Source organism: Accipiter gentilis, chromosome 2 (genome assembly GCF_929443795.1).
Source record: "Accipiter gentilis chromosome 2, bAccGen1.1, whole genome shotgun sequence".
Lineage (NCBI taxonomy): Eukaryota > Metazoa > Chordata > Aves > Accipitriformes > Accipitridae > Astur > Astur gentilis.
In genome coordinates this window covers 8999049-9013432 of record NC_064881.1, presented here as the reverse complement: position 1 = coordinate 9013432, position 14384 = coordinate 8999049, and the positions used below count along the sequence as shown (strand labels likewise).

At 37.0% G+C, this 14384-nt stretch overlaps 1 protein-coding gene across 4 annotated transcripts in view; it reads right to left on the bottom strand.

Moving 5' to 3' along the window:
- Window positions 1–1462: 1462 nt before the first annotated feature.
- UBE2V2 (ubiquitin conjugating enzyme E2 V2) overlaps window positions 1463–14384 on the bottom strand; it is a 36889-nt gene continuing 23967 nt past the window's right edge. For 2 of the 4 annotated variants that reach the window (XM_049827883.1, XM_049827880.1), the window contains exons 2-4: window positions 13287–13432; window positions 9939–10064; window positions 1463–2583 (exon numbers count right to left, since the gene is read on the bottom strand). In XM_049827883.1, coding sequence (XP_049683840.1) covers window positions 2437–2583; window positions 9939–10064; window positions 13287–13432 — 419 coding nt within the window. In that variant the 3' untranslated portion in view covers window positions 1463–2436. Of the gene's footprint in view, window positions 2584–2756; window positions 2815–9938; window positions 10065–13286; window positions 13433–14384 lie in introns of all 4 variants that reach the window. The other 2 variants (XM_049827891.1, XM_049827900.1) reach the window with 2 other exon arrangements.

Sequence of the window (14384 nt, the reverse complement as noted above, 5' to 3'; positions counted from 1 at the left end):
GTCAAAGACATTTTAAAGTTTTGTAATTAATTACACTTAGACTTGTTCCAGTGCGAGCAGAATGGAAAACCAACAGTTAAAATCACTGCAGGAATATTTTTACAGTCATCCTTTACATTACATACCCTGGTGTCAGAGATCAGGTCAACTCCCTCCTCCACTTTTTTTTTTTCCTTCTGCAAAACATTATCTGGTTACAGCTGGATATGCAGATTTTCACAGATACAAATGGTTAAGACTACAGACAAGGAGGAGTAACTGTTGCAGGATCAACTTGCACCACATACAAACAAGCAAACCACCAGCCCTTTTTCATACTCCATGAATAAGTCAGTCTCTTAAATTAGGTTACCAAACATGTAATAGTCTATGAGTATTTCTCATTCTCTCAATAGTTTATGCTGAAATTTCCCCAAAATTCACATCTCAGAACTGTACAGTTCCATTATTTTAACTGATTAAATATAGAGTAGCAGTATTAGTGTAAGAAAAAAAAGATTTAATGGCATAAAAATAATTCAAATCAAGTAAGAAAGTGTTGCAATGCACTTCAGCCAATCCATCACAAACGATATGTTATATAAATACAGACACGAGGTAGCTGGCAGCTACAAATCCACCAATTCTGGAAGTGTCCAATTTGTCTAAAAAGCATAAACTGACAAATACTAACTAAACCTTTCCATTAAAAAAAAAAGAACACCTAGTTTATTGCTTTTAAACGTTCATTCTTTACATCAGAAATAGGCAAAGGCATATCCAAGAAAGTTACCTGGCTGCTGATGGCTTTTGTTTATATTCACTTTTTCAAAAGAACCACTAAATAAAATTTTGAATGCAAATAGCTGACTTGCTCCCAATGTTACATGCTCTCACCAAAATAAACAAAGGCTTGCATTTTCCAAGGGGGGGGGTGGGGAAAGAAGGTATAATTTCCAAAAGGATGGCATTAACTACTTTCTTATGAGAAATCAGTAACAGAACTAAAACCAGAGCTCCCACCAGACAGAATACATTGAAAAAAACCAGACCAACAATTGCAGGAGAGGCAGAAAGCATTCTAGTTACGAAGATAGTGGTGTCATGGCATATGATACACAGAATGCAGATGGAAATATGATGATCTGTACCACAGGTGCAATTCTTATTGAAGCTTCCCGAAGCTTCTTTTTTGTGTGTTTCAGAAAAGGCAAAAGTGGAACAGACAAGAAAAAAAGGCAAGAAACATAAAAGAGGAAAAGATGCAAGAAAGCAAGAATCAAGGCAGCAACTGCAAAAGCACCACAAAGGACTGAGAAGTAGGACAGACTTCAGCAATGTGGTCTGAAAACTGCTCAGAGGTCAAGTAAGCAAAGTGGAAGTTATGCTTATTTCTCAAAAGAATCTGGAGGGGAGGTGATGGAGAGGTTAGGTAGGCAAGTTTTTTTTGTTTTTATTTTGGGGTTGGTATTTTATAGATATCTATATCTATCTCTATATATATATACAGTGCAAGAGACTTCTTGTCTAAAGAAGTGGTACTACAGATGACAGAACTTACTCCCCTGCCGCAAATGGAATACCTTGACCTCTCAAGTAAACTAAGCATACAAAAGTGGTAAGAATAAAAGGTGCATGTAAAACCAGCAGCAGTATTATGTTTGGCTTTCCACTACTTCTGCAAGTTACTGTACATATATTACATCACTATTATAGAAATGGCACAGCCTCAGACACTTTCCACATTTTATTTACATTTTAGGACTAACTTTAATCTCAATCACATATCCATACATTTCCTTTGTTTCACTAAAACTTAAATGCATGGTTTATTAGAACAAAGACTGTAAACAAATATTTGCCATGTCCAATACATGTAACACACAGGAGCTGCTTAACAGAAATCAATCCCCCCATTTTATAAATACAGGTATCAAAACAATCCTGAACATACTTTGTGACACTACTAGTAGTCGGCACCCACACCCTTGCAAAATTAAACAAGATGAGCAACGGTATTCACTGTACCTGCTACTTTAAAACAAATTTAACTGCAGCTCTTTTACTAAGCAAGATGGATAAAGCATGCCATTTATATTTTGCCTTCTCAAGAGATTATTTTCAGAAACATATATTATTCCACAGCAATCTGACACTCTCTGTCATGCTTTCATCTTGTAAAACCTGAATTCCAATTTTAGGCTATTTCAGGCTTATGCTTAAATGACAGTGCCTTGATAAGAGGAAAAAAAAATAATTGTGCTGCCTTTTTCTCCCATAGTGCCTGAAAACATATTGGGCATACATATATTATATATATTCTTACAAATGTCCAGGTCATGTATACCAGCTGAAATTCTTTTAATGTGTGGGTGTTTGCATTGTGAGATTTAATCAAGACATTAACATGAGTAGAAGGTTGTTGTTTTAAGACAGAAGTTTGAGAATCAGCTAAAATTAATTGTTGTAAGTTTGTCCCTCTGGAGGTTGTGGAAGCTTCATATTTTCTTTGGACATCATTAGACGTCTTAGCTCTTGAAGTACAACTTTAATGCTATAAGAATTTTGCCATTTTGCTAACACTGGTATGCTCCGTGCATCCACCTGGAAATAGAAGAGAGAGTTATAAGTTATGATGAAACACAAAATCTCTACATAGATAACTGCTATTGACCTAATTGTTCTAAGAAAGGGTCTAAGCACTCCCTGACACTTTCTCTGTGGCATAAAGTCCCTGTGTTCATAAAATATTTTAAGGAAAACAATCATATACTTACACAGATACATATTCTGCAATAAGATCCATGCAGGTGGACCCTTCCATCTGTGCTGATACTAGTATTAGTGAGAAGGAAAAGGGGGTGGGGGAGGAGGAGATCAGCAAACCATTCACTGCAAAACTGGAGCCGTATCTTGTAAAATTTATTAATTTGTTTCAAATTACCCCCCAAAAAGAAAAAAAAGAATCATCTTCATTATGCCAATACGTACACTTGGGTTTTCCTCAGTTCTTTAAAAGAACCTGCCACACGAGAGTCCGTAAAATAACTTTCTAAAGGAAAATTTCCCTTGTTTTTCCCTTGCTACAAGTATTGTTAGTGATTTATTTCACATCGATATTACATGATGCTTCTGATACATAGAGTCACTACGTATACTAAGAAATGGCTTGAAATATTGAAATAACTGATTCATAATGTTTGGACATTTCTTAGTTCTTTGCATCCTTCTTACAGTAAGTCATCTTATGGAGCCGTGAAGATTACTGTACGTCACTTACCAATTTGAATATGAACTGAAAGGAAAGGACATGGGACTTCTCCTATGCGTTTATAAAACCTGTGGGACAATTTACACAATTATATTATAACAGGGAGGTTTCCATAGGAAAGTCAGCAATTGAAAGTCAGCTTGGGAATTGTTTTGGCAGCAGGTAAGTCCTGGCCACCCAGCCCCTGCAAGGAGGAACTTCAGAAGACAGAGGGGCGTACAGATGTGCAACTGCAAAGCAGGCCCGTGGGCAGGAATAGGGCTATTGTATGCTACTGAATTCCATTGGCAGAGTAGCACAGGCAGCCCACATGGCTATAGAAGTGCTGGAAACCACTGCTTTATGATTTAGGCAGCATAAAACATCAAGAAGTTTCTTATCCCATCTTAATTTGGGCAAACTGAAAGAAAAAACAACACTGGAATCAGAAATAAGAACATTAAGACAGATGTTTTATTTCTAGATTGTTTGAAGTGAGGCTGTCTTTTCAGAACACCAGATGAGACTAAACCTTTTTGCAGGAGGAAACTGAGCCCAAAATTTAACAACATGCTGGCTTGGGCAGCAATACTAACCCAAAAAACTTCTGCTCCCCCTTCACAAGGCCCTGTTCCTTTACTACTGCCTATCAGCTCAGGTGAACCATGAAATGTATATGGAGCTACTTTCCGACTTGAATCGACAGAACCCATCCAGTTTAAAAAAACACCTTGGAAAGAAGTCCCTAAGCAGGATCCTTCATCCAATTCACAGCTCAGCACTATAAGCATTTCTTTTCACACAAATAATGTTCTGCTCTGAGTCAGGAACCCCTTTAAGTCAGCAGAGCTGCCAAAGACAGCATATCATCAAACTACAGTATAAAAGACAGTCAGATTACTTATTATCGCAAACATTAATAAATTAGGAAGAAAAAGGGCATCAAAAGGAAAGGTCCATTATGCAGCAAGATCATGCCAGCTTAAAATACGCATGAGTGTATGACCTAATCCAGGAAGGTTTTGAAAGTAACACTGGTCAGACCATCATTGTAATTCCTGGACTGCTACTACTTCTTTTTTAAAGGGGTATTTGTTTTAATGTGGTAGGTAAGAGCCAGTATCAGAGCAGAATAATCCTTGCAACTGGAAGACAGGTTCTCTTTTCTTAAAAGGCAGACTATTAGATAAAACCAGCAGTGAGTAAAATGGAAATTCTGATGAGATCACCTGTGTTATCAAGTAGCAGCTTAAGTAAGGCATCATTTAGCCTGAATCTTTGTTCTGAGGTAACAAGCTCTTATAGATATCTCTTCCTCTCCAATCCTTCTAGATAAGATTAAAGAAGGACACTCCAGAGTTTCTATCCAACGAGCTGGACCCAGCAAACTAGGAACAACCTGAATTAACGTCAAAAGTTAGAATAGTAAACATTACACTACTCAAAATTGTTCTCCATATAGAAAATGCTATGCAAAATGCAGGAGACCACCATTTTTCCTCATGGGGTCCTACAGAAAGAAGAAAAACTTCATGGGATTTAAGTAACAGAAGAAATGAGGGCTCAGATCTTATGTTCCCTTAGCACATAGCTGCAGATGTTTAAGAGCTTATTTCCCCCCTCTCACACACAGACACACTTATTAACATTTGTTAGTACTTCTCTGCAGCTAACCTGACATCCTCTTCAATTTAGCAAAATGGAACAAAATGTGAGAGTACTCCCTGAATGCTTTGATTTAAGTCCTTTGGCAGACCAGTAGTTAAAAAATTTCCATCTTAGTCTGAATCACAATACTTTCTACTAAAGTGGCTGAGGAGAGATCACATTACGTGTCACTGACCTGCCAAAAAAAATAAAAAAAAAATCAATGATCTCCCTGAGAAAAATAAGAGGGAAAAAAGCCACAGTAAACGACTATCTAGGACAAGGTAATGGTTGAAACATTGAAGATTTCCCAACCAGGAAAGATGTGCACTTAGGGGTGAAAGCCCATATGATAATAAACTGTTTTAGAAGACCACTGGTAAACCAACATGGATAAGAAGAAAAAGGTAGGTCTAGTTTTCTTTCTCAAACCTACCAAAATCTAAAATAATTATCTGTTCAGATAAAGACTGGGTTAGCCAAAAATGGCTGGAAAAGCAGTTGCTCTGGAACTCCTCAAATGAATGTCTATCTTCAGCTTGGCAATTCTGCTTTCATATCTTCCTTCTCCTCAACTTTGCCTTTGTAGGCTCTCTCAAGCATGGAGATCTGCCTCAGTTACAGCACATAGCAGTCAGTCACCAGTGCTGTTCAAACAATGCAATTTTACGTACACTGGCTGTACTGGAATATGAAACCTGATCACTTACAAGTAAGCTCCTCCAGCTTTTCTTTCTTGGCTGGGAATTTGTAACAACAAACTCGCAGACTGTAGACTCTGCTTTAATAACGTTATGAATGTTTTCTGAGTAAAGACTGCTGCAACATGACATTTTCATTGCTGTTTATCTCAAGTCTCTTTTCTGCAAGTCACCAACTTTATTCATGACATCTCGCAGCAGTAAAGATTTTGACTCAGGTTCTGTTTTCTGTGTTGCAGAATTTATTTCTAAGTTAGTGCACAATAAATTCACTTTATGAAGAACAATGGTAAGAAATTCAGAAGAATGACACAATCTATGTTCAAATCACACAAAAGCAGTATGTAATATTCAAGGACACATCCTGGGACACAGAGGGAGAAGTTTCAAGGTCACATAAAAGCTAATAAAGCTGAAAACTGCAACCTGAAGACTATTTTATTCTGGGGGTACCTCACTGTAAATCCTTAAAGAACAGCAAGAGAAGTAATATGTATAATGCATAATTTTTTCTAAACAATTGAAATTAAAACAAATAATTTTACACAATGTTGCAAAGTATTCAGTGTTCATAACGTTCCCAATATCTTAAGAAGTAGCAAACTGCTTAGTCTACAATAAACATACTCAAAGCTGTAACTGGACAACAGTTTACAGGTTTATAGCTGACAAAGTCCCAAGCGAGTTTAAAGGAAACAAGTATTTCCAGCTGTAAATGGTATCTAGATGAACAAAAGTGATTGCAAATCCTGGAAGATAGACTGCTGAAGAGCGCTCTCACAGATGCCAAAGTCAGACATCCTCAAAAGACCACGGCAAAATAAATAGCACTTCAGAATGCAACCTGTGTTTTACCAATACAGGATACACAAGTCTCCAAGAGAAAAGACCCCGCAGCATTAAGAATGATAATTTCAGTACAGTTTTACAACAGTAATGCCATTAGCACATAAAGGCATTTTGTCCAGCCCTACATAAGTACTTGGACTAGCTTTTCTGAACTTAGTACCCTAATTCTGTATAGAAATGCAGTAGCTCCATAGGCAAATTGAAAAGCAGAAAACCACAAAAACTAACTTGCAGATAAGAAAAGGCAATTTAACAGGGTGACTCAGAGCATGTAAGTTTAGTCTTTTGAGATTAAATACTCTTGAAGTAGCCCTCTCCTTTCTTGCACTAAATTTATCGAACGGCGATCTCTGGGAGCCCTGAGGATATGCTGCTGATGGAAAAGTTACATATAAGCAAAACTGCTCTCTCAGAAAAATCAAACAAAAAGTCAGTAAACTTGTAACTGTCAGTATTAATAAATTCATGACACACGTGCACTTTTCATGCAAAGCATAAAGGGACTTGTAAGTCAAGAAGGCTGAGAACCACTGCCAGCAAGGCAGTACAAGACTAGCTTCCTTACAGCCCTGGTAACTCTAGCACATACCCATCTCCCATCTCTACCATTCACAGTCCAACTCAAGAGAAATTATCACCCTCTGAACTTACGCTGGTGGCCCTACTTTCCTTAGGTGTTAACTGGCACACATGTTGTGTAAAGTGTACCTTAACAATGTTACAAATGTTTTGAGTATTGTGATAACACTGCTAGGACATGCAATTTCAGTGGCTGTTTATCTCAGGTCTCTTTTCTGCAAGCCACCAACTTTTTCATGACATCTACAAGCAATGTGATGACAAGCTGGCCACATGTCAAAAAACAGGGTGCATGCAGAAGCATGGATAGTAGAGCTTGTCTGAAGATGAAACCCTGTCATTCACTCAAAGAATTCAGCTGTCCTGGTTTCAGCTGGGATAGAGTTAACTGTCTTCCTAGTAGCTGGTACAGCGCTATGTTTTGAGTTCAGTATGAGAAGAATGTTGATAACATACGGATGTTTTCAGTTGTTGCTCAGTAGTGTTTAGACTAAAGTCAAGGATTTTTCAGCTTCTCATGCCCAGCCAGTGAGAAAGCTGGAGGGGCACAAGAAGTTGGCACAGGACACAACCAGGGCACCTGACCCAAACTGGCCAACAGTGTATTCCATACCATGGGACGTCCCACAGGAACTGGGAAGTGGGGGCGGGGAACCGCCGCTCAGGGACTGGCGGGGTGTCGGTCAGTGGGTGGTGAGCAATTGCCCTGCCCATCATTTGTACATTCCAATCCTTTTATTACTACTGTTGTCATTTTATTAGTGTTATCATTATCAGTTTCTTCTTTTCTGTTCTATTAAACCGTTCTTATCTCAACCCACAAGTTTTACTTCTTTTCCCGATTTTCTCCCCCATCCCACTGGGTGGGGGGGAGTGAGTGAATGGCTGCATGGTGCTTAGCTGCTGGCTGGGGTTAAACCACGACAGCAGCAAACCGCTTATGATCTATTAAGTGAAAGAGGATCAGAAAGTGGAAGAGTGGCTTGAAAGAAACAAGAAGGTACTAAAACAGGAAGCAGCAATGGCAACTGTTGCAGGATGCTGAACATGCCCCCTGGTTTATCTGACAGATTGTAGTGAACACAACTCTAGTGAGCACAATGACAAAATATCTTGCATTTTAGGTTATCAGGACAATGGACACAAAAAATTACATAATGAATGTGTTTTAAATTCATTAGTTTTGAAAACTGTTTTCATTAAAAATAATATCTAGTCCTATTTAAATGCATTAAAAAGACAAGTTATGCATTTGCATAGCAAATCCTTCATAAAATATACTTGTTTATAAAACTGTTGGGGCAAAAACTGAATGAAGGTTTTGTACAAGCTTATAAACTTATTAAACCCAAATTTTCATGTAGTGATGACAGGATTTTAACACTGCTTTTATAACGATCAGGCATATTTCCTGTCACGGTATTCACACTGCTCTTCAGCAAGCTGAGGGAGTGTAGACTTCTCCAAACAGAAGCTCAAGCCAAATGGCCCGGTAAACATGAGCATTCAAGCTCTGCAGGTCTGAGATTCTGCTTCCAGAAACCAACACCTATACTCTGAGGCATGCACAGATGAAGCAATGAGAGCATACTTCTTTAGTGATTCAGAATAATACATGTTACTAGGCAGAGGTTTGAAAATAGTATTACAAACAAACCAAAAGCTCTGCTGCATCCAGATTGGCAGCTTTTGCTAGTCACAACCTCTTAACAGACACATATACTTAGGCAACAAGCCACAGTTGCGATGGAGGGCAACAGCTGGTTTTTAGATAGCAATTTTAATAAGATCTTCAGTTAGACTACAATTGTTAGCTATGCAAGAAGTACCTCCAAATTAATTTTAGATTATTTCTGAAGTGTTAGTCCACTGGTTTTGGATGACTGGCTAGTGCACCACCCTACCACCTACAACAGCTCAAATGAACCCCTGAGAACCTCTCCCTCTGCTACAGTCATTTTGATGCTAAAGCTTCACATTTCAGTACTGTTAATGACACAAATGCAAGTCCATCTTTCTTTTAGATCTTGCAAAATATTTAAAATCCAAAGATGCTCTGACTCACCTTTAAGTATTACCTTAACTGATTACTTTGCATTCACTAAAAACAAACATACACACAGACAAGTGCGATATATTCTTGTATTTCCTGCTGATATATGCATATACCATTGTAAATACAAGATGGCTCACACCTCTTTTCACTGAGCAATGGGGTACCTCAGACTTAGTCACAGGATTAAAGTATCTAGTGAATAATGGGGTAACAAGCTTCCTTGAGCTGCTGTCATTGCTCATGTACTTGAATTCATCCCCCTCTAAGTGCAGGATCAGTGAAAGTAACTTACGGCAAATTGATCTTTAAAATGAAAGTGATTACCATCTATATCAAAAGATCTTAAGACTGAAGCTCAGAATCACCTTGGATTTGAATAAACCCAGTACAAAGAAAACAAGAGTTTAAATACATTGGTTCATTCCAGGTAAGTTACTACATCCAGAGCAAGACTCATCAGTAATAACCTCCATTAATTAATAGAAACATCGGATGAAGCTTGTAATACTCTTGTTACAATATCAATCTAATCCTCTTTTACAAGAGTATTACAAGGGAAATACCTACACATGGCTTAAACACTTATTTTTTTTCTGTTCAAAACTAAAATCTTCAGCTTCATTTAAAAGAAACAACTGTTTCAATACTATAAATAATGCTCATCTCATTGATAAGCCACTAAAAGCCACTAACATATTGTAAATACCTAAAGATTTGAAGTAGTAGGCAACCAAAATTTGATTTAAACCAAATACTTATATTGTAAAATTTAAATATGAAAGCTCTGTCCAACATGCATATTCCTCACCTGGGTTTTTCACAGAAATAATTTATAGTACAGATTAACAACATGGTTGATCTTACCATTTCAACTTACCATTCCATTGGAATTATTTATTCCATTCATATTAATTTTAGTTACAAATCTAACTGTAGGAGGTGCTTCTGGATATTTAGGTCCACACTCTACTTTCAGACTGTATATTCTGTTTTCATAGTTTGTCTAGAAAGCAAAGAGACAGACTAATGCATCTTACTGAAACCTGAATATTAATAAATTTAAAAAGAAAAGAAAAGCAAAGGCAAGAGGAATAAATATTAAGAAATATGAAATAATTATAAACCTGTTAATATTACATACCAGTTGAATGTACCTGGATTACTGATTGATATTCCACTGTTTTGGTTATATTGATTACTTGACGAATATGTATAAATTACACTACTTACTGACTATACCATACAAAAGTTTTAACAGAACACAATTCTTCTTTTACTTCATATTTTCTATTATCCTTCCTACCCACCTGCATTCCCAAAACAACTTTGGCACAGTAGGGGGCTGAGAGAAAATCAATAATTTTTAGGAAAATTACCATTTTCCCCTGTAAAAAATTATCTAACACTGCAAAAAAAACTGGAAATGGAGAAAGATGAAGATGCCAATAACCCAACAGTTAAGACACAACCAAGAACAAGATGAAAATAGTATTTGCAAAAAACATATTCTGGAAGTAATTAACACTCCAGAAGATATCTAAAACTTCCACAGCTGAGGATTGCTTGGTTTATTGGAGTATTTATGAACTTTGGACAGTAAAGTGACAGCTAGTTTGCAGAAAACATCACTCCGAAGTGACCATGGAACAGATCATTCTAAGTGCAAATATATTTTGAGAAAGCACAATTAAAACGAATATGGTTCTTTTTTGTAACCTTGTCAAGTGGGCCATGCACAATAAAAGGTATCAGTGGCTTTGCTGGTCACTGATGCACACGCCTCTGCTCCAAAAGGAAGATAAACCCAGTTTCTACACCTGTCTTTCCACTGGCATAACAGATACAGCTAACATGAATCAAAAGCAGTAACATGCCTCTCAGCTTTCCAAAAGAACATCTTTAAGCTGTTCTCCATCAGCCAGCTGTTATTCTCTCCAAGTAAAAGTATCAACCACACAGTCAAGTTATCAAATGACAGTCCACTCTGTGGTCAATTAAAAGGCAGATTGGAAATAGGACTACTGAAGCACCCTAACCGTGTCCCATAATTTTGAGAAGCCACAGAGACTGAGCAGCAAGTGGATCATAAAGAAACAAGGCAAAGCAGGACACCCTTTGTTAGAAAAAAGGTTTTCTATTATTCTTTCCCATTAAAAACTAAAGGCCCAATAAAAGTAATCTTGTCCTGGTACAGGTACCATAGCTGCTACCATCACAAGAAAACACAGTAATAAAAATTATCATTATTCACCCAGATAAAACAATTTCCTTGCCCAGAAAGTGATGCTGTCAGTTACAGTAGAAATAGGCCAAAATATATATATATACACACACACACTGCTCACAACTCTGAAAAATCCTAAGAACAGCACTCATTCTCGTTCCCTTATTCCCATCTAGGTGGCTTCTCAATTTTGCTCAGTTTTTAAAGTCACTGTTTCACTGCAAGCCAAGCAGCCCTGGCCAGCTCCCCCAAAAGCCTAAAACTCCATTTTTAGGGGGTCACATAAGTGTTTCCTTTAATCCAAAACGAATCTTCCCCTCCTCCCTTCAAACAAAGCAAGAAAAAAACCTGATAAGCAATTTTTGCGCAGCTCTAGAGAAGCCACGTATGTGAAGAACTTCATGCTGTGGACAGTATTTCAACTTTCTCTGTGTTCTGCCTAACTGCACACTGTCTGCATAACTCAGCCAATTCCAAAAACACCCATCTTCTACAGACCCTGAAACTGGATATGCAAAATTCTTCTCAAGGTGCCACCACTGGCTCTCACTTTCTACAACCGCCATGTACTGCAAGTCATTCTATCAACAAGACTGCATGTCCCCGAAATGGCCCAAAATATTACTTGCATGCACTCCTTCATAAAGAAAATAAAATGACAGAAATATAAAATGACCAGAATTAAAAGTGCATCCCAGTTTGGTTTTGGTTTGGTTTTTTATTTTTATTTTTTAAACCGTAAGGGCTCCTACATAATAATCGCTCCCTTCAAAGATGTGTTCGGAATCTACCTTAGGTTGAACCAGAAACCAGTCACAGGCAGTTCTGGAGGCTGCTTGGAGAGTCAGGGAGACACTACTTTATTTAGCTCACATTTGCAAGTTCTTTTCAAAACACGTAAGACTACAAACTTTCTTCAAAATGTATTCAAACACTGTGATTCCACAAAACCTAGTATCCAAAGCACACCATCATTACGCTTATATTTTAAATTGATTCTCTCTCAAATGTACCCAAATCTTAGAAGCTCAGCACAATTATGCAGATGTTCAAAACAGTCTGCTGCAAGTTGCAACTAACTGACTTCCAAAAGGAGCTTGAATTACAATGAATCTAACTCTGAAATTCTGTTACTCTGGAAGACATTATCTTCACTGAGGCCAAGTTCTGGTCTCATCTCTTGTCTTGGATAATTCTTCCAATAAGACCTGTAGCACTGAAGGACACACACGATAGTAACCTCATGGTAGCAGTGAAAGACACATGCTAACTTAGAGCTACTTGGCATATACTCATTTAAAGTTCTGATTTACACAGTGATCTTTTGTATCATATTTAACTCATGAGAAAGCATGCACAAAAGTCAAGATGTGTCCATTTGTATCTGATGAGGCTGATACTCAAAAGACATGAGAGATGATTACTTGTCTTGCAGGTTTTAATAGCCTAGATGACATTCTACAGAACTTAAGAGGCCAGAAGGATTTGAACTTTGTGTATTTTATCTTACTAGACATAATTAAAAACTGCTTGGTCTTTAGGCATAATTCAACTGAAATGCATAAACTGCTATACTGAAAGAGTATTTGATAAAACTTGTGAAAGTTGAAAATATATTGCCAGTTTACTACAGAATTGAAATTACTAGGCACATATGATAAACTGTGGAAAGACAGTTACCCTGTTTACTGTACTATCACTGTACACTTATGTGCAGTAATGGTGGAAGTACAGACTGAATATATTCCCAACTCAGTAGTAAGTCTCAAACTACAACTGGCTTATACAGACAGCTGAAGACACATGTAATGGGGGAGGCCAGACTGGAAACACTAAAGTGCCAGGAAGTGATGAATTCTTAACAGGAATATACAGTGTTTGTATAACTTCATACATTGAATCTTAACTAATTCCTTTACAATGTAGCAAAGTAACATTTTTTTTTTTGCATTTTCTATTGCCTACAAACTTAAGAAAAACATTGTAATTTATCACGCTTACCCTTGGTGGCCCAATAATCATTCCTGTCCATCTGGTGAGTGTCATATCTTCATCATCTTCAAGGCCCCAGCTTACTGTACCATCACCTACTCCTTTCTGTCCTTCTTCAAGTTCTTCCAACAAGCGAAAATTACGAGGTACTTTAACTAGAGGAAAGGAAGAATGTAATTAATACTGCTCACATTAAGGAAAAGGTAAACAATATCATTGCTGTCATATGTTATGCACTAGCAACTGCTGAATATACTTTCAAAGCCAAACAAGTATTTCCTGCATGAATTTATTTAGCACTCAAATTGTTTTGAAGCAAGTAACCACATCACTGGAAGCTAGTTACTACCAAGTGATAGCAATACAGACTATAAAAAAGAAAACGAGAGCTCTCTTTAGTTTGAGATGGCTTAATTCAGACTGTCTTTCCCAAGCACAGTACTGTTTAGAGCCAGTATGTTTCAAAATCAATTCACTGTCTGTCAAGTTCTACTCAACTAGAATACACATAAGATTGATATAGCAAATTCCTTCCAAAAATAATTAAAGAATGCAACATTTAACACAAATTATCTCAATAAATGTAAACTGTAAGTGAAACATTTTCACTTGATTTCATTTGATTTAAAAAACCCACTTTAATATCTGAAAACAAATTAAAAATCAAGTCTTTTTTAATCTAGTGATTATTATTCCCACTTAACAGAGAAAAAAAATAAGAAGCACAGAAACACTGATTAAGTTGTTAATGACTTATTCACAACAGCATATGAAGATGAACTGCTTCTGAAGAGAGTCAAGTAATATTCACTTACTGAACCATAATTACTGGATTTTGATTATTGTACATGAAAACAGACAGATATTGATAGGTATTAAACAAGTGGATGCTTAATTGCTTTACATCACAGAAGCTAAAATGGTATTTCAGCACTGATGTAGGGAACAAAGCTAATTAAAATTAACACTCGTGCATGCAATCATGGTATGCTTTTATTTTAAAATAGAATATGCAGAATGATGTATGTGGTAGCAATTTTACAATACAATAAAACTTCTAATTTTCTTACAACTGCTTATAGCTACATATTTTTTCTTATAGCTACT